Here is a 27,542-nt window from a genome sequence, read left to right as displayed (position 1 = left end):
CATCACACACACTCATGCCCGAGGCAGGATTCGAACCTGCGACTGTTGCGGTCGCGCGGTTCCTTGCTGTAGCGCCTAGAACCGCTCGGGCACCCCGGCCGTCAAAGGCAGGTTAAGGAAAGCGATAAGCCACAAGAGATTATGGAAGTAAGTACCTACGGGACCAAACTGTGAGCTCATCAGTCCGTTGGCTTACACTACTTAATCTAACTCAGATCCATGCCTGAGGGAGGGCTCGATCCTCCGACGGGAATGGGAGAACTGTTTGAACGGTGGCAAGGCGCCTAAAATTTTTGTGGTATTACATACCTTATGTTTGATTCAATTCCAAAACATAACCATCAATACGCAATTGCATAGTTTATAAAGTTGAATAATATACTGTTTTCTAGCTGCATAGACAGGACTACTTGTTACCGGCTTTTGGTGCATTCTAAAACACAACAGGTAAAATTATCACTAAAATTCTTTATAAATTAAGGCTTAGGACTTCCTTCTGGCAACCCCTTGAGTTACGAAATGTGCTAATTGAATTAATATTTTCGTTTTCTTCAGTAAATGAAGGCTTTCTCTTTGGAGTAAATTGACTCATTTTAATTTCTTTTTCCTGCCTGATAAGACAGAGTTGTAGTCTTTGATACGTTTGCTTGTATGATAACGGGGCACTTCGGAACAAAATACAAATAGTTTTTGGTCATTTACTTAGGAGTAAACCGAAGCAAATAAAGGAGCGGTCGTTTATTATCGCTGTAGCTCAGTTTCGGTTTATTCTTGTGGTGACTTATTCTAGTAAGATTTCCCATTTACTGTTATGGAGGTATGACTCATCTCGTGAACACACTATGCTTTAATAGCGTGACATCATAACGCTAATAGTGGCTGGTTTTGAAATGCCCTTCTTGTGGACCGTTTGCAGTTATCCTACAACCAAAACTTAACACAGTCAATCATTTCTTCAACAATGACCTGGTGTAGGCGTACTGTCTTCACTTGTAACCTAATTACCCTTGATCCTGGGTTATAATCCAGGCAAAGCTTTAATTTTGAATAAAGCCGTCAGAAATCGCAGCCAAAGACTCCCCACAGAAGGATATACCCACATACTGCCCACGGCCTTGTCAGACGGGGTGGAAGGGCGCACAGAGTTTCAGGGCAGTCTCTTGTCCTCATGAGGATGCAAAAGGCAATGGAAACAACTGCTTTAAAGGCACTCTTTTTGTATCCACAAGACACGTGGCTTGTGACTGATAAATTACCGTGATTGCTCCATAAAAGTTCGGGCGTGCAGCCACTAAATTCACTTTCTTCTTTTAATATTTCGGCTGATTACCGTCTAGCCACCTCCAGAGTGAGGCTAGGTGACTAAAGCTGCAACACTTGCTCTGTCCTTCTGAACCCGCTTACCGCACCACTGCGCATGCAGCCAAAGGTACACAAGGCGCCAGAGACGTTGATAGGCGGCAACGAGGTGTAACATATGCTGGGAAGTTAAATCTATGGCTGCGCAGTCGATCCACAAGGTGATATCGATGTGTCACGGAGAGCAGCACCTTCGCGATGTCTTTGTGATTTAAATACAGAAATTGCCGTATTGCATGATTCGTCCATGCAGAAGCCGCTATGTCTATTAATTAAATTCGTCGCCAACCGAATTTCAATTTCTTCTTTCACTACTGAGTCACAGAAAGATGGAGTCGAGGCTAAAATGTTTCGACATTATAGTACACAATAGTGTCAATACAGTGCTCGGTCACGGCAGATTTATTACGTTGTATGAGATGGGTGTACCTACGGTGCTCTGTACTTCTCTCCTGCACTGTACGTGTCGTCTGTCCGACGTATGAACGGCCGCTCTCACAGGGGATCTTGTAAACCCTCAGGCTTCCAAAGCACCAAATCATCTTTAACGGAACGCCGGAGTATTGCTGTCTTCCGTGGAGGGGGAAAAATCACTTTCACATTGTGTTTTCTGAGCATCCGTCCTATTTTTGAGGAAAGGCTTCCCCTATATGACGGAAAAGCCATGGATTTAAAACCTTCAGTGTCTTCTTCCACTTTTCTTGTGCCCATTGTTGATTTCATTTGTAGCTACTTACGTATCTGCTGTGGGAAGTACCCATTGGCTTAAAAAACTCTTCTCCAGACTGCTCTCGTCAGCGATGGAGTGTGCTCTCTTTACTAGAGTTCTGAGTCTACTCATCGTCTACGAAGAACGGTGGCATCTATTTGGGCGTAAATATAAATCCGTATGGATCGGTTTTCGGTACACTACATGTCCCAAAGTGCCATCACATCTAAAAATGGAAACCATCCACATTTCTCAACTTCAATAATGAACTGAATTTGTCTATGGATAGAATTCAGAGGATTTAAAAATTCTTTTAGCTTGTCTTCACCATGGGAGCTCACTACAAACGTTTCTTCAACATACTTCCAAAACACTGTGGGTTTCAAGCTAGCAGATTCCAGCGCTTTCTTCTTGAAGCCCTCCATAAAAATGTTGGCCACCCAAGGCGACAAAGAACTATCCGTGGCGACACTATAAGTCGTTATTGAATAATAAATATGTCGAGGTCAAAACATGATCAAATAAAGCTGAAATCTTTTTATCGAAAGCCTTTCCAATGAAAGACAATGATTCCGAAAGAGAAATCTTTGTGAACAACGACACTAAATCGAAACTATCATATCAGAATTCTACAGTTTGAGTGATTTCTGTTCGTAAATGAAGTCCACACAGTTGATGTGATGAGCACAGTTTCCCATCAGAGGCCTTAATAACGACGCTAAGTGTTTGACACAATCATAGCCTGGAGAGTCGATGTTATTCACCATCGGACGTAGAGGAACACCATTCTTGTGGATCTTTGGAAGGCCATAAACCTTGGAGGAACGGTGCCAGTTGGTTGCAATGTTCGCACATCTCGTGGAAGGGGGCAGGCGTTCAGAAGCGAAGCAGTCTTCCTTAACACCTGGTTGGAGTCTTTACTTATCTTCCGGTATGTGCTGTCACTCAGTTAACTGTTCATCTTTACCGCATACGCAGTGGTTCGGACGGGTCAAGTTTAAAACGACTGAGCATGTTCTGGGGAGTTAGTCACCTCGGGTCACTCTGAAGATGGCTGGTCGGTATTCAGCCGAAATATTTGAAGAAGAAGCTGAATTTATGTGGCTGCACGCCCGAAATTTTATTGAACTGTCTTTACTCCGCAAAAACATGAAGATGCACAATTATCGTTGTGATTTCTCCTTTGGCGAAAGATTCCGTAGTCCTCCATTCGTGTCTGCGGAAGACGACTGACAAGCGGGAGGTGTACCCGAGAAATGGGAGACATTCTAACAGTTGGGCCTTGGAAGTCTGAACGTAGTAGGGTATCCAGGAAGTCTGGAAGGACCAAAGCAAAGGTTCTATTTAGATAAAGTAGGGATTAGTGAAGTGACGAGAGGATAAGCATTTCCGGTACGACGAATATTGGGTTCAATCAAAAGGAGCAAAGGCATCAGTTTGAAATTTATATCAAGTACTTAAGTCTATGGTTAATTAGCCATGTATATAATTTAAGATACTAAGTAAATGTAGTCAAATATATGACCATTTATGCCACATTGTTTTATACCCAAAAATTAACTTGCAGACCCCATCGATCTACATGTCAGTCCTCATCGTCTAGAAGCAAAGCCTGTACTAGGAAAACAAGAGGTCGCGGGATCTAGTCAAATCTACATACGTTTCAATCTGAGTTTCAACTTAGCTTTCACCTCTCAACGATGTGAGGAGTCACCACAAACAACACGTGGTTCGGATTCGACGTTACACTGCAAGTCCTCTAACCTTAGCTGGGTATCTGAGGTGGGTTAATAACACGCAAGTCGCCAAAGAGGAACCCAATAGTAAGATTCGCACCAAGCCATTGATCCACACGAAGTTGTTACTATTAGTCGTAATTCAGTTTGTATGGAAGCCTCAGATCATGTGTCTGGTCCATAGTTGCCCAGTTTTTCGTTCCTAACCTTTAGTAGGTGAAAATAAAATGTAATAAGAAACAATATTAGCCCTTCACTATGATTGATTATAATTTTCAAGGCAGAACATGATGCATTATCTTCTTCCTCCCTAAACTGATGCTTGGTAATGTGATGCATTATGAAAAAACTTAAAAGGTCAGGTGTTCATAATCTGATCTTGGCACCATGTGTAAGAGAGTTTCAAGTTGCCTACGATCGAAATGCCAATATTCAACACATCGTCAGAAGTGGAATATTTTTACGATGTGCTGTGCGGAAGTGTCGAAAGACATGTTGTTGGTTTGCTGAATATCAGTGGAGAATCAATGCATGTAGATTTATGATCAATTTATATTTCTCTAGTGTGGAACATGATGCATTACCCTCTTGACCCTGAAATGTTGCATATTCAGGCACTCTCATTCAGGCCTGGGATGAAATGTTAACTAGTTACTTAGAATGCTGGATTTGTGCGGTTTTAGAACAATTTAGACAGGAATTAACATTGTGGAAATTAATATGAAATCACAAAATCACGCCATAAGTTATAATTTAAGTGCATTCTACCAGGAGCTGAGCGTAATCTGGAATGTCTGATTGCATGTGTCAGCTTTAACTGGTTGCATGCTCACCATAGTATTTTCATCAACATGCATTTTGTGCAGTTACAGGATTTATAGCAATTTACGCACGCAAATACCATTGGGGCACTTAATCTAAGTGTTCACAGTCATGTTTCAAATATCAAACTTGACAGTTATGTGTATGTGTGGGGAAATAGCATTGTGATACCTGATAAGCGTAAGATGTTCCATACAGCAGCTGAGATGTGGAAATATATAATTTGAACATCCATTGTGTCTTACTTCAATCGTGGTACAAACACTGGATTAAGACATTAACAAGAGCTGTTTAACTTGGATGAGAGGGAGACTTTTTTTGAGGGGGGGGGGCTGAAGTGATGGATGTAGGAATGGAGAGGGAGCGAGGGAGTGAGAGAAAAGGGGGGCGGATAGCTTGAGTTTACGCATTTCAGTTAAAGCTTAAGAGAGAGACTTTTTTTTGAGGTGGGAGGGGGGGGGGGCTGAAGGGATGGATGTAGGAATGGAGAGGCAGCGAGGGAGTGAGAGAAAAGGGGGGGATAGCTTGAGTTTACGCATTTCAGTTAAAGCTTAAGTATTTTGGAAATTCTACAATACAGGCGAATATCACGGATTGCGCAGCCCTTCCCGCCGGAGGTTAGAGTCCTCCCTCGAGCATGAGTGTGTGTGTTTTTCTTAGCATAAGTTAATTTAAGTAGTGTGTAAGTTTAGGGATCGATGACCTCAACAGTTTGGTTCCTTCGGAATTCACACAAATTTGAACATTTGAACAATACAGGCAATTTCCTTTTTGTAAAATATAGTGTCACTTTCCACAACAGGTCTTGTTCTTTAAAAAAGTCATACAATTTATTCAGAGTGACCATGTAGGTTAGATAGCGATTGGCTGTTTCATCCATATTTGTATTTCCTACGAACATAATATACAAAAAATGATGTGGTTTGCGACACTGGCCATATGTCACAGTTAAAAACTGCTTTTAAGTGAAAGTGGCTAATTTATTGCATTGTGATCTCAATCGTACTGCGAAGTTCAGTTCCATGTTTAAGTGCAATGAGCCAGAATTTTCATAAATAAATCGAAAATCGTAGTAACTTTCGGCGGTATTCTTATATATTCGGTGCATCTTCGATGAGCATTGGCTTTCAATGTTTCAGTTATTTTGAAAGTATATGTTAGATAGATGCATGTGTTAACTACATCAATAACTTGCCCTCGAATATATATTCGAGATTGATTGTCCATTTACACAAATGTTAATTGCAAGCAACTACAGGACGTGTTGTTCAAAATTACGTGTACAAGTTGCAACTGAGGAAGGCCAGAGTTACGACAGGTGGCCACTATGTCGGGCGACGGGGGTAGGTTGGAAGGTGGAAAGCAAATAGTTCTACAATTGCTGGGGAAGATACGAAGGCAACTGAAATCTGTTACTACAGCAAATTAATTCACTGGTGAAAACTCGAAAATGACTGCCATCTATATTGACATTTGCAAAAATGATCAGAAATAATTACTATGTCATTGAAGTAAGTCGTACAAGCAAATTTATTGGTAGATGGCGGTGCTCACAAACTTCTTTGAGGTACATCCAAATATATCGTTTCGCTTCTTGGTGGTTTTTGATATGGTTGTTAATGAGTAGTTAATTGCAGTCCTTAAATTTCCACTGTTTCTACAGGTGGCTACGTAATTAGCAATGACAATCCTATCAAAATTAACAGACAGCGTATACGGTTTGCTTTCATGAAAAGCCGAAATGTGACTCACAAAATGTCCCAAATTATCACATTGATGCAAACTCCAAATTATACAGTCAAGCGAGCACTTTTGATACAATTCCAAATTAGGAGAGTTAAATGATCGTTTAAGTGCTAAGTCTCCCAGTAATACGGGCAAATAATTATGTAGAATGCAAAGGCCAAATAAAGTAACTTAAATTACCACACGGAAGGAAAGTCTAAACTATGAAAATTAAATTATCAGTTGGGCCCCAGTCCAACATAAATACTTCAGAGAGATTAAGATGTTCGGTAAATGGCCTCCTAGTGACCATTCTGGTGACTCATAGAACTAGAAGGTAACACGAAGTAGTGGAGCGGAAATGAAACTGACTGGCTTTGAAGTGTGCGGCGCCAGTAGCGGCTGTGTGGAAGGTTGGAGATCTCGCTCATTTAAGGACACGTGACCTGCGTAGGAAAATAGTGCATTGTCAGACATTGTGTTGTTTTCCTACTATCAACGTCCGACAGGCTAGGCAACAGTCAGCTCTGGTTGTATTGCAATACGGCCTAAGCACTAGGATACAGTAATCCTAGTTCTTTTGAGATAGACTGTTTAATGTTTTACTGACGTATGTACCCCTGAAGATGTGATTTCATATCACGAAAATTATCATGCTCCAGTAAACATAAAACATCGTATACATATGAAAGCGGTTTATTTCTAAAACATGGATTACTTCAGCTGCCATAGAACTCAACAGATAACTATTTGCAACTTCAATGAGTTACTGAATCCTCTTTTACACTTTCAATATTGTCAATGGATGCAGAAACGTGTTTAGTGTTGTAGGGGTGTTTGTACCGTCGACGACGTTGATAATCTGTGTCTCCACTGTGTTGTTTACTTTTCTATTATTTTAACAACCGAGTCACTAATAAAAACACAATTCGATGGTAAATCTCTATGATGCAATCGCATGAGAAAATGACGCAAGATGACCTAGTGTGACACAAACGCCGATAAATGAGTCGTAGTACTGTTACAAACATGTTATACCTAACGATTCAACATATTGAGTTCAAATAATTTCTGTATTATTTTACCGTCATTTAAACAAACCTAAGTTCAAACAGTCGTTTTGATGGATTCAGTAGTCACCTGGTTTTTTCCTTTCCTTTTGTATACCCTGTTGATCAGGGTTGGAGACTACATAGCAAAGGGCCGTCATAAGAAACAGATATAGAATTACGTGTTTTGTAGGAGAGAGTAGAACAGATGGGCATGTCACGTGGTTGAGATGTTGTCAGGACTGGAAAAAGAAGAGAGGAGATTAGACAAGAAGCTAGATATCATCGATTTGATAATATCTAATTAATGGGAACGTGACGCACGGAACTCTTCATCTCTTAGTGTTGGCCGCCTCTAATTTTTCAGGTGCCACAGTGTCAAGGGCAAACCGTGAACAGCTCGATAAGAGGAGGAAGCAGCGCCTCCAGAGTGGGCTGTGTGTGGTAGGCAACGACGTGTCAATAGGATAGTTGTACGCCGACTACTGCAGACTGTAACAGAGAACACACGAAACATCTAGTTATCACATGCAGAACCACACCCTCAATGTTGCGTGAATACCAGAAAACTGAAGCGAAATGCAAAATGACTTCCGGAGCACTGATCATTGAAGCAGATACTCATAGTTCCCCTGAATTTGAATAAATTTAACGTACTGCGCACAAATAGACATGGAGATCCGACACTATTAGATTATGCCACTGAAGATAAATTACTGAACACAGCAATAAAAGTGGAAGACAATCTAAAACTAGTTGTAGGAAAACCAGAGGCCATGCTGGAATTCACTGGACGCATCATAGGGAAATGTGTTGCACCAGGAAAGAAGCCGCTTGCATAGCAGTTGTTCCATCGGTTGTAGAGTACTGCTCGTACGTCTGCGATCCTCAAAAGGATGGATTAATAGAATATATACTGGAGATGAAACAAATTGCAACACTTTATGTCACGTGCAAATCACACGTCTGTAAACCGTAGTGACAGACGCTTCAAGAGAGGTGTAGTCTATCACGGAGAGCTGCCTTATGAAACTCTAAGAGCGAACGATTCTAGAGGAATGGTACAGGGTATTAATTCCTCCCAAGTGCATCGCGTGTAACGACCACGACGAGAAAATCACATAAATTACAGCTCATAAAGCAGTTAATCAACAACCTTTATTTCGACGTGTCATTGAAGAACGGAACGTATTGATGCTGTAACGAGTGTGCCAAAGTACTTGCCCCTCTTCTAACTGCAGTGTACCGTAGGTTTTTGTAGGAGCAAAGTGTTCCTGATGGTTGGAAGAAACACAGGTCATTTCCCTTTCCAAGACGGGTCGTCGCACACACAAAACTAAAACCTGTAGTGCTGTGATGTTCACATACTGTGACATTTCCAAACTCCGCCCGAATAGTCCTCGGAAGGCCCAAAAGTGGCGACCGACCGCCGTGTCATCCTCAGGCGAATACGTCACTGGATGCGGCTATGTGGCCAGCACATCGCTCTCCGAGTCGTTGTCAGCTTTTGTGACCGCAGCAGGCACTTCTCAGTACAGTAGCTTCTCAACTGGCGTCATAAAGTATGAGTGCACGCCGCTTGTCTACTGCGCTCGGCAGACGTGATCTGTCACCCAGTCAAGTGCTAGCAAAGCCTAACACTCCTTAACTTCGCTGATCTGACGGGAACCGATGTTACTGCTGCGGCAAGCGGTTGGCACTGTGACATTTTTGGAGGCCAGAAATCTCGTCCGTAGGTACCATCATGGTTTCTGAAAACAGCTTTCGCGTAAACCCCAGTTGACTCCGTCAATTCACGAGACCCAGAAAGCACTAGCTACAGCGCCCAGGTGGACACCGTATTCCTTGACTCCGAGAATCCTTCGGATACATTTCCAAACTGCCACCTAGTGAGCAAAATACGGGCGTACGGAATAGCGGCACTACTGTATAATTGGGTTGAAGAGTTTCCAGCAACAAGAATACAAAATATTGTTCCGAACGGACAGAAGGCTTCAGACGTAAAAGTAACTTCTAGGAAGCTCCAGGAAACTGATATGAGACCATTACCTTTCACAATGTATATAAATCACATAATAGATAACGTCGAAAATTCTTTGAGACGTTTCACGGATGATCACCAGAAGTTGGACCACGGAATACTGTAAGAAAGCAGTTTAGGTTTTTATGTTGGTAACGCCACGTAACCCTCTGTATGAGAAACACTGACTGTGCTGTATGCAGTCTGTAGCTGGTTGGACTCTTGTTGGAATATTCGCTGGAGGTGAGCCGCCAGCAGTGGTGGACGTGGAGTGAGAGATTCCAGAGTTTTGAGAGGTTACTATAAGCGGACGATCTGGACGTGTGTCCGCCAGAAAAAAGAAATATGTAAGAATGGATTTCATGAATTGATAGACATGTATATGATAACTTTTGAACACTATTAAGGTAAATACATTGGTTGTTCTCTATCAAAATCTTTCATTTGCTAACTATGCCTATCCGTAGTTAGTGCCTTCAGTAGATACAATCTTTTATTTAGCTGGCAGTATTGGCGCTCGCTGTATTGCAGTAGTTCGAGTAACGAAGATTTTTGTGAGGTAAGTGATTCATGAAAGGTATAGGTTGTTATTAGTCAGGGCCATCCTTTTGTAGGGATTTTTGAAAGTCTGATTGCATCATGCTGAAGATATTGTGTGTCAGTTTAGATATGATCAGAATAAGTAAAGAGAGAACTGTATGAGTACGTTCAGTTTTACTCAGCTGCCTTTGTATCAAATAACGTAGAAGCTTACTAGTACAGTAATTCTTAATTTTTCTAAGGGGACGTTTCATATTTTATAATTTTTCTAAGGACATGTCTGAATTCAACCCAGAAAATATTTGAGTACAAAGAATTAAAATTACCGCTCGACCGACCAGCTCGGCTGGAGAATCTGATAGGATTCTAATAGTGTAGTTAGTTCATGCACTCAGCATCATCGGATGTTTGAAACATCTAAAAGAAATAAAAAGTGCGATATTTGGTAACTAATCTCAAACACACATATGACAAACCTAGTCGTTTATACGGTACAAATATAGTAGCAGAGTGGTCTATACATTTCTTATTCTGTGCAGGGTCCGGAATGTACACTCCTGGAAATTGAAACACCGTGAATTCATTGTCCCAGGAAGGGGAAACTTTATTGACATATTCCTGGGGTCAGATACATCACATGGTCACACTGACAGAACCACAGGCACATAGACACAGGCAACAGAGCATGCACAATGTCGGCACTAGTACAGTGTATATCCACCTTTCGCAGCAATGCAGGCTGCTGTTCTCCCTTGGAGACGATCGTAGAGATGCTGGATGTAGTCCTGTGGAACGGCTTGCCATGCCATTTCCACCTGGCGCCTCAGTTGGACCAGCGTTCGTGCTGGACGTGCAGACCGCGTGAGACGACGCTTCATCCAGTCCCAAACATGCTCAATGGGGGTCAGATCCGGAGATCTTGCTGGCCAGGGTAGTTGACTTACACCTTCTCCAGCAAGTTGGGTGGCACGGGATACATGCGGACATGCATTGTCCTGTTGGAACAGCAAGTTCCCTTGCCGGTCTAGGAATGGTAGAACGATGAGTTCGATGACGCTTTTGGATGTACCGTGCACTATTCAGTGTCCCCTCGACGATCACCAGAGATGTACGGCCAGTGTAGGAGATCGCTCCCCACACCATGATGCCGGGTGTTGGCCCTGTGTGCCTCGGTCGTATGCAGTCCTGATTGTCGCGCTCACCTGCACGGCGCCAAACACGCATACGACCATCATTGGCGCCAAGGCAGAAGCGACTCTCATCGCTGAAGACGACACGTCTCCATTCGTCCCTCCATTCACGCCTTTCGCGACACCACTGGAGGAGGGCTGCACGATGTTGGGGCGTGAGCGGAAGACGGCCTAACGGTGAGCGGGACCGTAGCCCAGTTTCATGGAGACGGTTGCGAATGGTCCTCGCTGATACCCCAGGAACTACAGTGTCCCTAATTTGCTGGGAAGTGGCGGTGCGGTCCCCTACGGCACTGCGTAGGATCCTACGGTCTTGGCGTGCATCCGTGCGTCGCTGCGGTCTGGTCCCTGGTCGACGGGCACGTGCACCTTCCGCCGACCACTGGCGACAACATCGATGTACTGTGGAGACCTTACGCCCCACGTGTTGAGCAATTCGGCGGTACGTCCACCCGGCCTCACGCAAGCCAACAAATCGCCCTCGCTCAAAGTCCGTCAACTGCACATACGGTTCACGTCCACGCTGTCGCGGCATGCTACCAGTGTTAAAGACTGCGATGGAGCTCCGTATGCCACGGCAAACTGGCTGACACTGACGGCGGCGGTGCACAAATGCTGCGCAGCTAGCGCCATTCGACGGCCAACACCACGGTTCCTGGTGTGCCCGCTGTACCGTGCGTGTGATCATTGCTTGTACAGCCCTCTCGCAGTTTCCGGAGCAAGTATGGTGGGTCTGACACACCGGTGTCAATATGTTCTTTTTTCCATTTCCAGGAGTGTATATAAATTATTACCGATTTCTCGTACACAAACAGCAGTTGACCGGCGTTGCCTGGTGAAAAGTTGTGGTGATGCCTTTTGTGAGGAGGAAAAATGCGTACCATCACGTTTCCGACTTTGAAAAAAGGTCGGATTGTAGCCTATCGTGATTGCGGTTTATCGTATCGCGACATTGCTGCTCGCGTTGGTCGTGATCCTATGGATGTTAGCAGAATAGGGAATCGGTGGTTTCAGGAGGGTAATACGGAACGCCGTGCTGGATCCCAACGGCCTCGTATCACTAGCAGTTGAGATGACAGGCATCTCATCCGCATGGCTGTAACGGATCGTGCAGCCACGTCTCGATCCCTGAGTCAACAGATGAGCACGTTTGCAAGACAACAAGCATCTGCACGAACAGTTCGACGACGTTTGCAGCAGCATGGACTATCAGCTCGGAGACCATGACTGCGGCTACCCTTGACACTGCATCACAGACAGGAGCGCCTGCGATGGTGTATTCAACGACGAACCTCGGTGCACGAATTGCAATACGTTATTTTTTCGGATGAATTCAGGTTCTGTTTACATCATCATGATGGTCGCATCCGTGTTTGGCGTCATCGTGGTGAACGGACATTGGAAGCGTGTATTCGTCATCGGCATACTGGCGTATCATCCGGAGTGATGGTTTGGGGTGCTATTGGTTACATGTCTCGGTCACCTCTTGTTCGCATTGACGGCACTTTCAGCAGTGGACGTTACATTTCAGATGTGTTACAACCCGTGGCTCTACCCTTCATTCGCTCGCTGCGAAACGCTACTGTTCAGCATGATAATACACGACCGCATTTTGCAGGTCCTGCACGGGCATTTCTGGATACAGAAAATGTTCGACTGCTGCCCTGGCCAGCACATTCTCCAAATCTCTCACCAAATGAAAACGTCTGGTCAATGGAGGCCGAGAAACCGGCTCGTCACAATACGCCAATCACTAATCTTGATCGACTGTGGTATCTTGTTGATGCTGCATGGGCAGCTGTACCTGTACACGCCATCCAAGCTCTGTTTGACTCAATGCCCAGCGCATCAAGTCTGTTATTACGGCCAGAAGTGGTTGTTCTGGGTAGTGATTTCTCAGGATCTATGCACCCAAATTGCGTGAAAATGTAATCACATGTCAGTTCTAGTATAATATATTTGTCCAATGAATACCCGCTTATCATCTGCATTTCCTCTTGGTGTAGACATTTTAATGGCCAGTAGCGTATTTTATAAAACTAAAGACAATTGTGATACCCGTGGTCTGGGGGTAGGTTCATTGATTCATAATGAAAAGTTTCACAGTCCCGTTTCCCAAATCGGACACAGCTTAATTTTTCCTTCATTATCAGCATCCACTGAAGGATAAAGTTCTACGAGTCGGCATGTGGAATGTCAGAAGCTTGAATTTTGTACGGAAGCTAGACAATCTGGAAGGTAAATGCAAATCCTCAATCTAGTTATAGTAAGGTTCAGTAAAGCGAAATGGACAGAAGACAAGGATTTGTTGTCAGATCAGTATACGGTGATAACAACAGTAGCAAAGAAGGTATAATGAGACTAGGATTTTCATGAATAGGAAGTTAGAGATGAGTGTCTGTTACTGTGAACAGTTCAGGGATAGGTTTGTTCTTGTTGACAGCAAACCAACACCGACAACGATAGTTCAGGTACACATGCCGACGTAGCAAGATGAAAAATAGAGAACGAACATAAGGGTACTGAAAGGGTAATACAGTACGCAAGGGGAAATAAAATGTAATAGTCATGGGCGACTGGAATGCAGTTGTAGGGGAAGGAGTAGAGGACAAGCTGACAGGATAATATGGGCTTAGGACAAGGAATGAGAAAGGACAAAGACTAAATGAGTTCTGTGATAATGTAGGGGATCGCTAGGCATCTTGTGCCACATAATAAGACCTTGTCGAAGTCATACTACACAATTTCGCTGCTCTGTTGTTTTCCAAGGATGAAATAACTTGCTAAGAAGCAGGTGGTCGTAATGCTTTGACTCACCAGTGTGTATATGAGACTGTTCTGATTAGATGATACGAGAAATGTTACAGAACATAAGTAAATAAATAGAGATCCAAAGTATGTTTTAAAACATGTATTAGCAATAACGAAATGTTACAAGCCATCAGGTATAATACACAGGTTGATTCCTTGAAGATGTTACACACTTTCATGGAAGATGGGTGAATGTACCAACGAGAGGTAAGGCACTCCAGTCTGGAGAAGACCGACTAGACAAGCATCTGCGAAAATCTACTCAGGTTCCCCCTTAAAGCCGCGTAGCGCTCAAACTAAAGGCCTGGCCTCCCGATCCGTGATTATGACATACAGAATTTCTACTCAGAAATCCCCAATACCCGCAGTTGACATTCCGTGTTGGACTAGTAACAGCACTCGTCAATTGATGTCGGACGTACATAAATCATTTACCTGTACAAGTTTCACGAGCTGCTATATTTACAACAGGTATTCGAAATGGTGTCCCGCAGCGTCAGTGTAATCATGGAATCGTCGCACATTTTCTGTTGTACCACTTCTTCTAATATCCCCTATGTAGTGTAAATAGTGCCACAGGAAGCGAGAATTCTTGACAAGAGATACTTTTTAGTCACTTTAGGCCTCTCGTACCCAAGAGTTTCCACATTGATCCATAAGAATAAATCCATTTGACTAAGATCAGGTTACCGTGCAGCCACGAAACAGGACCTCCTGTTTCTCTCCACTTTCCAGGGAATGTCGGACAAAAGTGTTATTCAGTCCAAAGTCAAGTGGGGCTTTATCATATGGGGACCACATCCGTTGACCAATATCAAGTATGATATGTTCCTGGAACCTCGATGGTATGACACTGATAAACACTCTATTCACTGTAGCAATTGAGCGGGGAGGAGGGGGAAACGTTTCTGTTATGTAGTCATTGACAACGTCTGCACACACATTGGCTCATGATCTCTGTTAATGTAGGAGGAGGAGGAGAAAGAGGACGTTAGAATTTAACGTCCCGCCGGCAATTAGGTCGTTAGAGATGAAACAAGAATCTCGAATTAGGGAAGGATGGAGAAGGAAAGCGGCCATTCCCTCTCGAAGGAAACAACCCGGCATTTGTTTAAAACGATTTAGGGAAATCACAGAAAACGTAAATCAGGATGGGCGGACGCGCATTTGAATCGTCGTCCTCCCGAATGCGAGTCTAGTGTGCTAAACAGTGCCCTACCCTGATGAGTCTGTGTTGGCTCTTCACAACTCCAGTGCGGCGTCCCTTATGGACTCAAATATGACAACTGCCTTTAGCATTCCATCTCCGTTAAAATAGGCTTCATCAATGAAGAATACATACCCCGGAACCTGAGAATTTATTGTAAGGCAGTGCGTGAGCTATCGGCTGAACATGACACGAAATCCGAAGTTGCAAGGAGTCAAAGTACGCAATTTCTGTGGATGCTGGGGTATAGCTGCATTTTCGGTAATACTCACCTCACAGTTCTCTACGGTCATTTCACGTGCAACTAGCGACAGTTTGTTGTAGGAGCCTCATCCACTCGAACAGGCACTGCATTTCCTAACCCCGTGTTGTTCGTCGTCTTTCACGGTCTTTGTGCAGTGGTACCAATCACTGACTTTAACTTAATCGTGAGAACAGTACTACAAATATGGTATGAGCATGATGTCTTCTAAGCGCATACTTGGTCCTGCACCTATCCGGTTCCCTGCTGCTTCCGTTTGATAGCCATATACAAAAATGATTTTTCCAAAATTCGTCATTGGGTGCAACTCTGCATGGTTAGTGTTAATAGACATTAGTACAACTTTTACACACAGACTGCAAGTACTACGCTACAGACACTGTGTAGCTTACAGACATCGTATAGCAGAACTGCTCATGTCAGTACACAGCACGCCATCTGCATTCGATTAGTAGAGTTATTATCCCAACGTCTAAGTGCTCGACGGGATTGCCTACCTCACAATCTTAACAGTAACAGTACCTGCATATATATCCCTTACATGAGACAGACAATTTTACGGTTCGCCAACATCCTTAAAAGTTTGGAACGTCATCTCGGAATCACACTGTATATCATAGTTGGCCCAAAATCGACTTTCTTTCTGCAATCAGATACACTTACATGTCTGGTGTCAATTCTAATAAACCCCTTTTGGCTGTTCGGCCGACCAGTTTTCAAAAATTAGGTCATTCATACAACAATCGTCTCGGCGTTTTTGGTGGCTGTCCCCGTCCGGGACAAAAGTCTTCTCCAATCGAGGATGATCACTGTTCACATGGTCAAAATGTCGGTTTAATAGTCGTCTTATTATATTACTATAACCCGTCCTTACACCCGAATGACTTTCGCATTATCCACGGAAGATATTTTATTCACATTGTAGTGGGATAAACGTTATGATATTGGATGCTAAATTAGTCAATACACCAACACATGCCAACACAATCAGTCATGTCGAGCAGGTCACTCTTTTACACTTAGTTTGCTTCTGTTCCCAATTTTCTATCATCTCCCACTAACTAACTGACATTTTTTATAAGATATGGTGGAATAATCGACTTTCCACTATGTTGTACTGAGCTCACAGGAAGCCGCTGTACTTTATTGATTAGTAAATATGCTTCTATTTTTCTGTTTTTATTAATTTTTTTGGATCATTAGTCTTCTGACTGGTTCAATGTGGCCCGAAACGAATTCATCTCCTGTGCCAACCTCTTCAGCACAGATAAGCACTTCAAACCTATGCCCTCAATTTGATGGATGTATTCCAATCTCTATCTTCCTCCACGGTTTTTCTCCTCTACAGCCCCGCATGTACTATGTGGAAGTCATTCCCTGAGGACTTAACAGATGTCCTATTATCCTACCCTTCTTCTTGTCAGTGATTTCCACTTGTTGCAGTTCTCTCCTATTTTGCGCAGAACTTCCTCATTCCTTACCTCATCAGTCCACCTAATTTTCGACATTCGTCAAGACCACCACATCTCAAAACCTTCGAATCTTATCTGTTCCAATTTTGCAACAAACCATGTTTCACTATCATATAATGCTGTGCTCTAGACACACATTGTTATAAATTTCTTCCTCAAAATGAGGCCTATATTTGATACTAGTAGAAATCTCTTGACCAGGAGGCCATTTTTGCCAATGCTAGTCTGCTTTTCATGTCCTTTCTCCGTCCGTCACGGGTTATTTTGATGCCACGTTAGCAGAAGTCCTTTAGTTCAGCTACTCAGTGGCCAGCAATGCTGAAATTAAATTTCTCGCTGTTATCATTTCTGCTGCTTTTCATTACTTGTCTCTTTCGTCTACTTATTCGCAACCGTATTCAGTATTCACTAGATTACCACTTCCATTCAGCAGATCATGTAAGTTTTCTTCACTTGTACTCACGATATCAACGTCATTAGGGAATCGTATCACTGATATCCTTTCACCCTGCATTTTAATCCCACTCCAGTGTGTTTCTTTTATTTCCACAATTTCTTCTTTCATATACAGATTGAACTGCAATGGTGAAAGACTACATCCTCGTCTTACACCATTTTAATCCAAGAAAATCGTTCTTGGTCGTACACTCTTATTAATCCCTCTTGCCTCTTGTACATATTGGATATTACCCGTCTCTGCCTATAGCTTACCCGCTGTTTTCGGAGAATTTGGAACATTTGCACCATTTTTCATTGTTGAACGCATTTTACACGTCGAAAAAACCTGTGTCTGGATTATTCTTTAGTCTTATTTCCATTGTCAGCTGCTGAATTACTGCGTTTACCTTTCCTAAAGCCAAACTGATCGTCATCTAACACATACTCGATTTTCTTTCCAATTCTTCTGTATATTATTCTTGTCAGCAACTTGGATGCATGAATTGTGAAGCAGATTGTACGATAAATCTCACACTTGTCAGCTCTTGCAGTCATCGGAATGCTGTGGATGATATTTGTTCAAAAGTCACAGGGTATGTCGTCAGACTCATACATTATACAGACGAACTTGAATAGTCGTTTTGTTGCCACCTCCCCCGATGATTTTAGAAATTCTGACGGAATGTTATCTATTCCTTTTGCGTTGTTTGATCTTAAGCCCTCTAAAGTTCTCATAAAGCGCTGCTTGCCCGGCGAGAAGGCGTGCCGGTCCCGGGCACGAATCCGCCCGGCGGGTTAGTGTCGATGTCGGGTGTATTGAACAGCCTGTGGTTGGTTTTTAAGTCGGTTTTCCGTCTACCTCGGCGAATGCGGGCTGCTTCCCCTTATTCCGCTACACCTACACTGTGTCAGCGATTGCTGCCCCAACACGGTTTCCACGTACGCATTTACCACAATTACTCTACCATGCAAACATTTGGGGCTACAGTCGACTGGTATGAGACGTTCCCGTGACGGGGAGGGGGGAGGGGCGTGAAGGGGTGGTAAGAGGGAGGGGGGGTCCACTGGGGCCAAACCGCACAATAACTCTGGGTACGGTGTGGGGCGGCGGTGGGGTAGGTGGACTGCTATGCCCTGTTGTGAGATTGTGAACCATGGAGAGCTACGTCTTTTCTAGGTCCCTGCTTTAATGCAATACAAAAAACTACATCAGACAAATCCTCCCCCTCATAGAGTCCTTTAATGTACGCTTTCCGCCTATCCGCACCCTCCTCTGCATTTGACAGTGTTATTCCCATTGCACTCTTAATGTTATCACCCTTGCTTTTTATAATTTAACCGAAGGTTGATTTGACTTTCCTATATGCTGAGTACATGCTTCCGACTACCATTCTTTTTCGATTTCTTCCATTTTTCATGCAGCGATTTCGTCTTAGCTTACCTGCACTTCTTATTTATTTCATTCCTTGGCGACTGGTATTTCTGTATTCCTGAATTTCGGTGAACATTTTTTTGTACTTCCTTCTTTCGTCGATCAACTGAAGTATATCTTCTGTTACCCAAGGTTTCTTTGCAGTTAACTTCTTTGTTCATACGTTTTGCTTTCCAACTTCTGTGACTGCCCATACTAGAAATGTTCACTCTTCTTCAATTGTATATCATACTGAGCTATTCTCCTTACGCTACCTGCCTACTCATAACGAATCTAACTCCCGTTATACCATTTTCTGTTACTGTTGATATTACCCTACAATCGTCTTACCATAAGTCCTTGCCTTTCCGTTTCACTTCATTGACCCCTACTGATCGAGATGGAGCCTCTGCATTCCTCTTATCAGATTTTCTGTCAGCTATCGCACATTGAGATGCATCTGTAGATCTAGCCATGATTTCATTACACTTAAGAGGTGTCTCATCAATTCCGGGTTCAGTAAACTATATTACAACAGCAGTTAATACAAGATTAGAAAGTATAACCTTAGACCAAACACAGTTCCCTGTCACGTTACAGCTTCTGACATCCATTCCTGACTAGTAAAACATTAGCCTTCGTTGGTTATTCGATTTTTTCTCATGGTCGCCTTTTCTTTGCCAGTGTCTTCCGAAAGATCCGAATGGGGAACTATTCCGGAATCTTTTGCCAATGGAGAGTTCGTCATGACACATTTTCAGTTACAGGCCACATGCCCTGTGGACACACGTTATGTGTCATTAATAGAGTGGTTTCCATTGCCCTCTGCATTCTCATGCTGTTGATCTTTGATGATTTTTCCGCCTTTAGGGGCAGTTTCCCACCCCAAGGACAAGAGAGTGCTCTGAACCCCTGTCCGCTCTTCCGCCCTCTTTGACAGGGCCGTGCGCCGAATGAGGATGGCTTCTTATGCCGGAAAGCTTCAGCCACCAACGCTGATCATTAATCAATACTGAAGCAATGACGAGTGTCGAACCAGGGCACGAACACGTTTTGATTACTAAACACGGACGTTAGTCACAGACCACATGTAGACTACGTTCTTTCTGTTAGCATATAAAAATATCGTAATTGCTCACGAGAATCCCATGTTAAATTCCAGGTTGTCCATGAGACCATAAGCTGTGTATCCGATAATCGGAACACCGTCAATGTGTATCGCCTCCAGTACAGCTCCAAGGTATGCCTAGAAATAATGCAGCACATTATAGGTAAAGAAAAGAATTTCAGAAGACGGAAATGGCTGCTATATTACTGTAGCAATTCCTACTTACATGAAAGTATGCGATTCGGTCAGTGTCGTTCCTTCCTCCGTTATTGTAGAGACCGTTTTCTGTTATCATGATTTGATATCCTGGGTATTCGTTGGCAATCCAGTTTAGTTGACTCCGAAATCCCCAAGGTAATCGCTGAAAGGAGAGAGACATATTATAGATATTATTTCTGTCACCACCTGCTTCTTCTGAATGAACGCGCAGATATAATATTAAGCTTGTTGTAAGATTTATGTATGGATTAGTTACAACCTGACATTGCTTAGTTACTTACATGCAATCATTCCTATCTTTTCTTTTGAAAGTACAAGGTCCAGTCACACTAATGTGACAACTGCATATGCTCGACGTCAACGTGCAATAACGATTCCTACAAGGCAAATAGCAGCACTAGGGTCCATAAATCGTGTCGGGGGAGGCGTAAAACTGTGCGATTGTTGCCGTGATGTGGAAAGAAAGCCACTATTGTCCGAAGTCCAAGTGGGCATGATAAATGGCCTTCAGGGCAATGTTGCAAGCGTTTCCGAAACGGCTAAGTCTATAAACTGTTCACGTCCCACTGTGGTTAAGGTACATCATGCATGGCAAAAGACGCTGTCCAAAACCAGCACAGCGGCAACTGTGGTGCACCATGGACCATAAATGACATCGGTTAACTATGTTGCGGAAATATGTGTGGGTGAATAGAGGTGCAACTGTTGAGCAACTGACCGCCTAGATGAACCGTGGGGATACCAACAGTGTTGCCACGTATGTGTAACAGGCGCTCTCTACCTCGTGATGACTGGGTGTTGTGTGATGTCCTTAGGTTAGTTAGGTTTAAGTAGTTCTAAGTTCTAGGGGACTGATGACCGCAGATCTTAAGTCCCATACTGTTTAGAGCCATTTAAACCAAATCAGTTTGCTATTGCTCTGCTTCCATTCTCCCTATGGCCCTCAACCGCAGAGAGTGGTAAGTGCCATACTGCATCGTCTGTGCCTGTGTACACAGAGATTGTGGATGTGGAGCTACCCATCAAAAACTACCTCATTTCATAGGAGTCCTGATGTCATCGTTGTCATGGTTATGCGTTGACTGGACTGACATCTTCCATGCAAAACACCGATTGTACGGACAACTGTAGACAGTTTGTATGATTATATCGTGTTTTAGTCACAGGATGTGGAAACAGTGGGTTTTGCTTCAATTCTGCACACCAGGGAATTTTTGTACATTGCACGTTTTCCCATCCCCATTCTTATTGGAGCACATGACAAAATCTGTAAGGTATTTTTGTTTGCAAATCTGAACCTAACTGTGGCTATCGTTTTTGAGGAAACATATCTGTCCATCTCTTGTGCTCCACCAATAACATAAATGACTTCTTCTGTTTCCTCGTTAATTTTTTTATTCTTATATCTTAAATCTTCACATTACTATGTAAGACATAATTATTCCTAGTCTTCATGCAAAAATTATTGCTGAGTATGTTATTATATATCTTTCTTATGTACAAAGGTAACATTTAGAAATTTTTTACAGTTTAGGTTACATTTATTAGTATCTTCATGTTACTTTTTTATGATACTGAGTGTGTTATATCTCCCACATTAGTCTTTCTTCTCTGTGAAATTGTTCATCCTAGTACTTAAGGCACACTGCATACAATATTTCAATGTTGCAGTTGTTAGTTTCACTGAGTGCTTAGCGTAATCTGTTGATGAAAAGTCATTTAAATTAATCTGTAAATTGATCCTGTTGTTAATTGACATGTTACAATAATTACTAGAGTTAGGTAATTCTTTAATGTCCTTTATTTTGTGCAATGGGTATTACGATGTTGTGACGAATTTATATTATATACTTGTTTGCTTCCAAGTTCCTAATTTAGAGTATAAATTTATCTTTCATATTTACAAGACATTAAAAGCCAACAAAAATTATTAATATTCAATGGGAAGTACTGAAGCTTTCCATACCAGTTACTTATATTACCTATTTAAAACTTGCCAGCAGGAGGGTTTCGGTTTTGTAAATCACTTCTTCTACTAGTTCGTCAGTAATTCACCCTTTGCAAAACTTATTCTGATTTACAAACAGTTCCTCAATTGACTGTGGGCACACACTATTGTATTCACAGTAATGAAGTACATTCGAGTAATTCATTAATAGTTAACCAGTCACAGACAAGGAATTGGTTTATTTGCGAAAATAGCGAAATTTTACAAGTCCCAAAATATAACTATCTTAATATACATTTCACTTATATAATAGCACTATCGAGAAGTTTTCGTAAACTATTCGGTAATATCATTTTTGCAGCTCCTGAATTTCCTGTATCTATGTTATTAATCCTTATTATATTTTGGGCAGTCTTTATTTTTTATTGCATATTCGTTAAATATGAAATGGGAAAATCATAAGGCTACATGGATATGGAATTAAATGAGAGGTAAATACAACTTTACAGCATCAGAGGCACACAAATCGATTTCCATTGACAATGTGCGGTTATATATTATAATATAAAAGGATGAAGAGATTAAATCAGTGGTCAGTGGGCCTAAATATATGTGCACCTCATCTAGAAGATGGGTGAATTTATTCTTAGATTAACCAGTTAATGAGATATTATAAGAGGATCATATACAGGGTGAAAAGTATTTAAACCGACAAATTCTGGGAGGCTGCCCCTACAAGACAAGGAATGTGGTTTCAACATGACGGGGCCCCAGCTCATTTCAGCCGTCATCTGCGTCGATTCCTGGACCGACGGTTCCCAGAAACGTCGATTGGCAAAGGTGGTCCTGTACCATGGCCTGTTTGATCGCCAGATATGTCTCCTCTGGACTTTTTTGTGTGGAGAGGGATGCGCAACCTTGTTTACGCAACTCCTGTTGAATCAGAAGAGGATCTGCTTGTCCGGATAGTAGCTGCAGCAGCAGGAACAATTCAGGATACTTCGGGGGTTTCTGCACGTGTCAGACAGAACATGATCTGACGGTGTAACCTTTGTTTACGTGTCAATGGAGGCATTTTTGAAAATCTGCTGTAATTGAAATTCGGTTGTCTTAATGTGTAGTCTCTTGGTCATAAAAAATGGAAAAGTGTTTGTTGGTTTAATTTGCCGCCAGAGGTATCTGCCTCTAACGGTTTAAATATTCCTCATAGGAAAAAATGATAGTAGGGAAAAATATTTGTTTTGATGTCCCCTACAATCTCCCAGAGTTTGTCAGTTTAAATACTTTTTACCCTGTAGACAAAAATTAACAGTTTGTAAGCTGTCTTACAAATGATGATAATAATAACAGCAGAAACAGATACGTTTTACCATTACAGATTTATAACTGCAAGTTTAAATTCAGTTTCTTACCTACCACAGTGAATTCGCTAAAGAGTAAAAATGCGAATATAAATATTAGAAACGGAATTCTGTGAATCATATTTTATTTGCATGTGAAATGAAAAGACAACTTGAGTATTTGAATATTTTCTGTGTGTTTTAAAATGCATATAGCTTTGATTGTGTATTATTTTTATAAATCTTCTAAATAGCTGCTGATGATGAACATACAATCGATATCATCCTCGTAAATAAAAAAAATATAAACCAAGCAGCCTGGTCATTATATAAAGTACATACATGAAAGTATTCAATGAAGTATATAAAGAGTGCAACATACTTTGAATATAAAACTGAGTTGCTGGAGAATCCACTAATTCCATCACCGAGCTCATCCCTCCTCTGACATACAAGGAAGTCAAAGAGATGGTAAATCCCCTCACTAACATGGACAAAGTTCCTGCACAAACGTAGATTGTGGCAAAAATGTGGAAACAAGATGGAGAAAACAGACGTAGTGGCATAAGCATACAGAAACTATGGACGTAAAGTGTAGTGAGAAACTCGCAGATGACTATACCTCAGCTGCTATCCAGTAAATTATCAAAAAAATTGGTGAAGTGCTACTAGATCTCTCGCATTTAGGGTTCCATACTAACTACATTATGTGTATAGATACTTCAGCCATCCTGGGAATCAAGACTGTCGGGGTTTATGCCTGTTATCGATGTCGATTCCACGGAGATATCGGTCCCGCTTTAGTTAAGCACGATTTAGAAAACGGCCATTGGGTAAAATCTGGCGAAACCTTGCGCACCTAGGTCCATGTACTTGAAGAAGTCATCGAAATTAAAGTCACCCAAAACACCCTGAATAGAGACGTTGGCCAGCAGATCAGTGTGACTTGAGATCCAGCGATAGCACGGGCAAAACGGGCACATCGAATGCCGGGCCAGCGTTATCCTATAAATGGCGATGCTGCAGGCACCAACGGGCAGGTAGTGTATGTAAGGGCGTGCCAGGAGCACAATAGCAGTCATACCACTTGACAATGGGCAATGTGTGCGTCATCGAAAGCTGGCGTCTTTATTGACAAATTAGTTTAATCTGTTCTGTAACCGGTTCCCGTCACTATGATCATCCTCGGAGTGGTCTGAAAGGAATGGACGTGCATATTTATGAGTGAGAGTATTATGAGGAAGAGAAAAATATGAACATAAACACTAATTAATAATATTACTAGCGACTGCAAACTGTTAAGACAATGATTGTTTCTGTGGGGTTCAGCCAATTGTTTTCATAATTCAAAAAGTTGGGATGGGAGGGGGGGCAAATATAATACCTTTTATTATTTTACACTTAGGTTGTAAATCAAGTATGCCTACTAGCAGTCTACCATTTTATTAAATGGAGTAACGTTGTTTGTTCGGTAGCAGTCTGTTGCACTCTGCGAATTTGATTTCCATGCTACGTTCTACAGTTTCTATTCTTTATTGACAATAAACCCGTAATAGATTATCATTTATTCTGATTCTGTAGTAGTAGTAGTAGTAGTAGTAGTAGTAGTAGTAGTTGTTGTTGTTGTTGTTGTGGTCTTCAGTCCTGAGACTGGTTTGATGCAGCTCTCCATGCTGCTCTATCCTGTGCAAACTTCTTCAGCTCCCACTATCTACTGTAACCTACATCCCTCTGTATCTGCTTAGTAGTAGTGACAGAAATGTAACTGGATTTAGCGTTATCGATGTCGTTCTCATTGTACGAAATTTCTTTAATTGTATGGCGGAAGATTGAATAACAAACGTGAATGAGACTAAGCAGGAAAGTATTGCAAATCAAGTTTTGTCAACTAAATTTATGTTGGTTGAAGTTCCTATTGTCCAAAAACTTTGAAAATGTAAAACTTTTTATAGTTGTTTCGAGAAAACTCAGACTCGTGAGCACCTAGGGCTTCAGCGCCTGATTCCTTTTCAAAAATGCAACAAAATTCTCAACAAATTTGATTGCTACAACTGTTTTTCTATACCCGATACCAGTGGGTTTACAGTACGTCAGAAAAGTATAATTTTTAAAATTTTGTGCAGAATCGCAAAAACACCAAGTTTATAGCACCTTCATTTAACTTTCTGTTTATTTAGTGAAGTATATTGTACGTTGTGTTGTACACTGCAACTGAAATTTGTGCACGGACAGCATATATAGCATCGCGCAGGTTAAGTCAGTAGCTAGTAACACAGTCAGGCAGGGATTGCGTGAATTCTATTTTTCTTCTTGTTTGCATGTAAGAGTGGTTACAGGTGTCGTACATGATCTACCAAACAATGACGTTAATGATCAGTAATAACACAAAGTGTGTAGGAACTTTTATTTAGCGGACAACATTGCATTATTCCTTGGCGCGAATAGAGCTATTTTATTTAATATTTACATCACACTCAGAGCTACTGGCACAAAATAATAAGGTTCGTGGAGTAATGTAATTCATTAAATTCGGTATATTTGATGCTGAAAGTGAGTCCGCATACCGAGAATTCACGTTTATTAGTTAAAAAAATATGATGAGTGATGAACCTGTTATGGTGAAGAAAGGAAAGGACTGAGCACAGTAATGGATAACAGTGTTAAACGCAGCAAGGAATTTGCTTACACATGTTATTGAAAAGGATTAGTAAAGTGACAATGCATGAATTATGCTACAAAATGTACGTTCATGGGGGAATTGTAGCAACTAGCATTCGGCATCCTAACGAACCAACAGGCGTGTCACGTCAGTGTCAGGGAAAACGGAAGTTCAAATAATAGTGCATCTTATTTGCAAAATGAAATCCTGATGACTTTCTAACCAAGTAATTTAAACTGCCATATGCCAAGCGAATTTATGTTAAGGAATGACATTACAGCTGCAATCTACAATACCAAAATAAGCTAAACGACCTGTTGATGAACTAGGCCGACAAGAGGTGGATTACATTCAAAACGTGAATGACTTGGTAGCTGCAAGTGGGTAGTATCATATATTTTGCTACAAGAATATATTCCAACGTATTTCAACTACTCGAGAGAAAGAAGGGAAGAGCGCCCCTACCCATAAGGGGTAGTGGTGAAGGCAGAGGGGTGTAGGTGCGGTTGGGGGGAGGGCGCATCCCTAGCTCTCAAGGAAACAAAAATATGTATATTCATGTACTTCTCTGTCAATAAAGTGATTTAAAAGTCGATATTATTGGAATTTTAATGGCTACTTAAAAGTTTCTATTCGCCTCCCAAACTATTAAAAATACTCCATATCTAGGTCTAGCACCTTCTACCAACCCTGAAAACTATAATATTAATGCCATTGACCGAGAGTACCTACCTGCAACAGAAACAGAGGAAGGGATGGAGGCAATATTAGCCTAACTGTAGACCAAAGCGGAAGAACAGATTTTATCCAGTCACGCTGTTAGTGGATGTATAGAACATCCTTTGGTTTCGTTCAAGGAAAAGTGAAGTTTTGCACTATTATGGAGGAAAATAACACCTAAACTCAACACATGGCACGTTGAAGAAACCAGACGCTACCAGCGAAGAATTAATAGCAGCTGGGGGACCGCAAATATAGTATTGGAGGGCAGCGTGGAGGGTAAAAATCGTAGAGGGAGACCAAGAGATGAATACACTAAGCAGATTCAGAAGGATGTAGGCTGCAGTAGGTACTGAGAGATGAAGAAGCTTGCACAGGATAGAGTAGCATGGAAAGCTGCATCAAACCAGTCTCAGGACTGAAGACAACAACAACAACGGAGGACAATTTATTATCGCATTGTAAAGTGGAGCGGTCAGCAGTTCCCACATACTTGACGACTTGCAGTAACAGCTATTGGCTAAGTTTGCCACAAAGAGCGAAATGAATCTTTTCACCCGCAGAAGATGATGAGAAATAGCATTCCTTACGGAATTACCAGAAAGTCAAAAATTGCATAGGAAACTGGAAACCTCGCGACGAGTGGGGCTCACAGTGACCTAGGTCCGAGGCTCGTAACGAGGCAAGATTCAGCACCTGGGTGTCTTCTTCACGTTGTTTCGTGCTCATGTGTAAGTTGAGATGTGGCGGAGCGTGGTCCTGTAGAAAAGCAGATTTGAAATTTGCTACCATTTGCA

General features: G+C 42.0%; 1 protein-coding gene across 2 annotated transcripts in view; it reads right to left on the bottom strand.

Moving 5' to 3' along the window:
* Positions 1 to 27,542, bottom strand: part of LOC126281854 (myrosinase 1-like) — a 190,681-nt gene that overhangs the window by 131,391 nt on the left and 31,748 nt on the right. Inside the window, exons 9-10 of one of the 2 annotated variants that reach the window (XM_049981112.1) lie at positions 20,086 to 20,220; positions 19,891 to 19,997 (exon numbers count right to left, since the gene is read on the bottom strand). The exons of the other annotated variant lie outside the window; for it this stretch is intronic. Of the exons in view, the coding sequence (XP_049837069.1) occupies positions 19,891 to 19,997; positions 20,086 to 20,220 (242 nt within the window). The remainder of the gene's footprint in view (positions 1 to 19,890; positions 19,998 to 20,085; positions 20,221 to 27,542) is intronic. 2 annotated transcript variants of the gene reach the window in all.

This window comes from Schistocerca gregaria, chromosome 7 (assembly GCF_023897955.1).
Source record: "Schistocerca gregaria isolate iqSchGreg1 chromosome 7, iqSchGreg1.2, whole genome shotgun sequence".
NCBI classification, from domain to species: domain Eukaryota; kingdom Metazoa; phylum Arthropoda; class Insecta; order Orthoptera; family Acrididae; genus Schistocerca; species Schistocerca gregaria.
The sequence above is the reverse complement of the archived record's forward strand: the minus strand, read 5'-3'. Positions and strand labels throughout refer to the sequence as shown.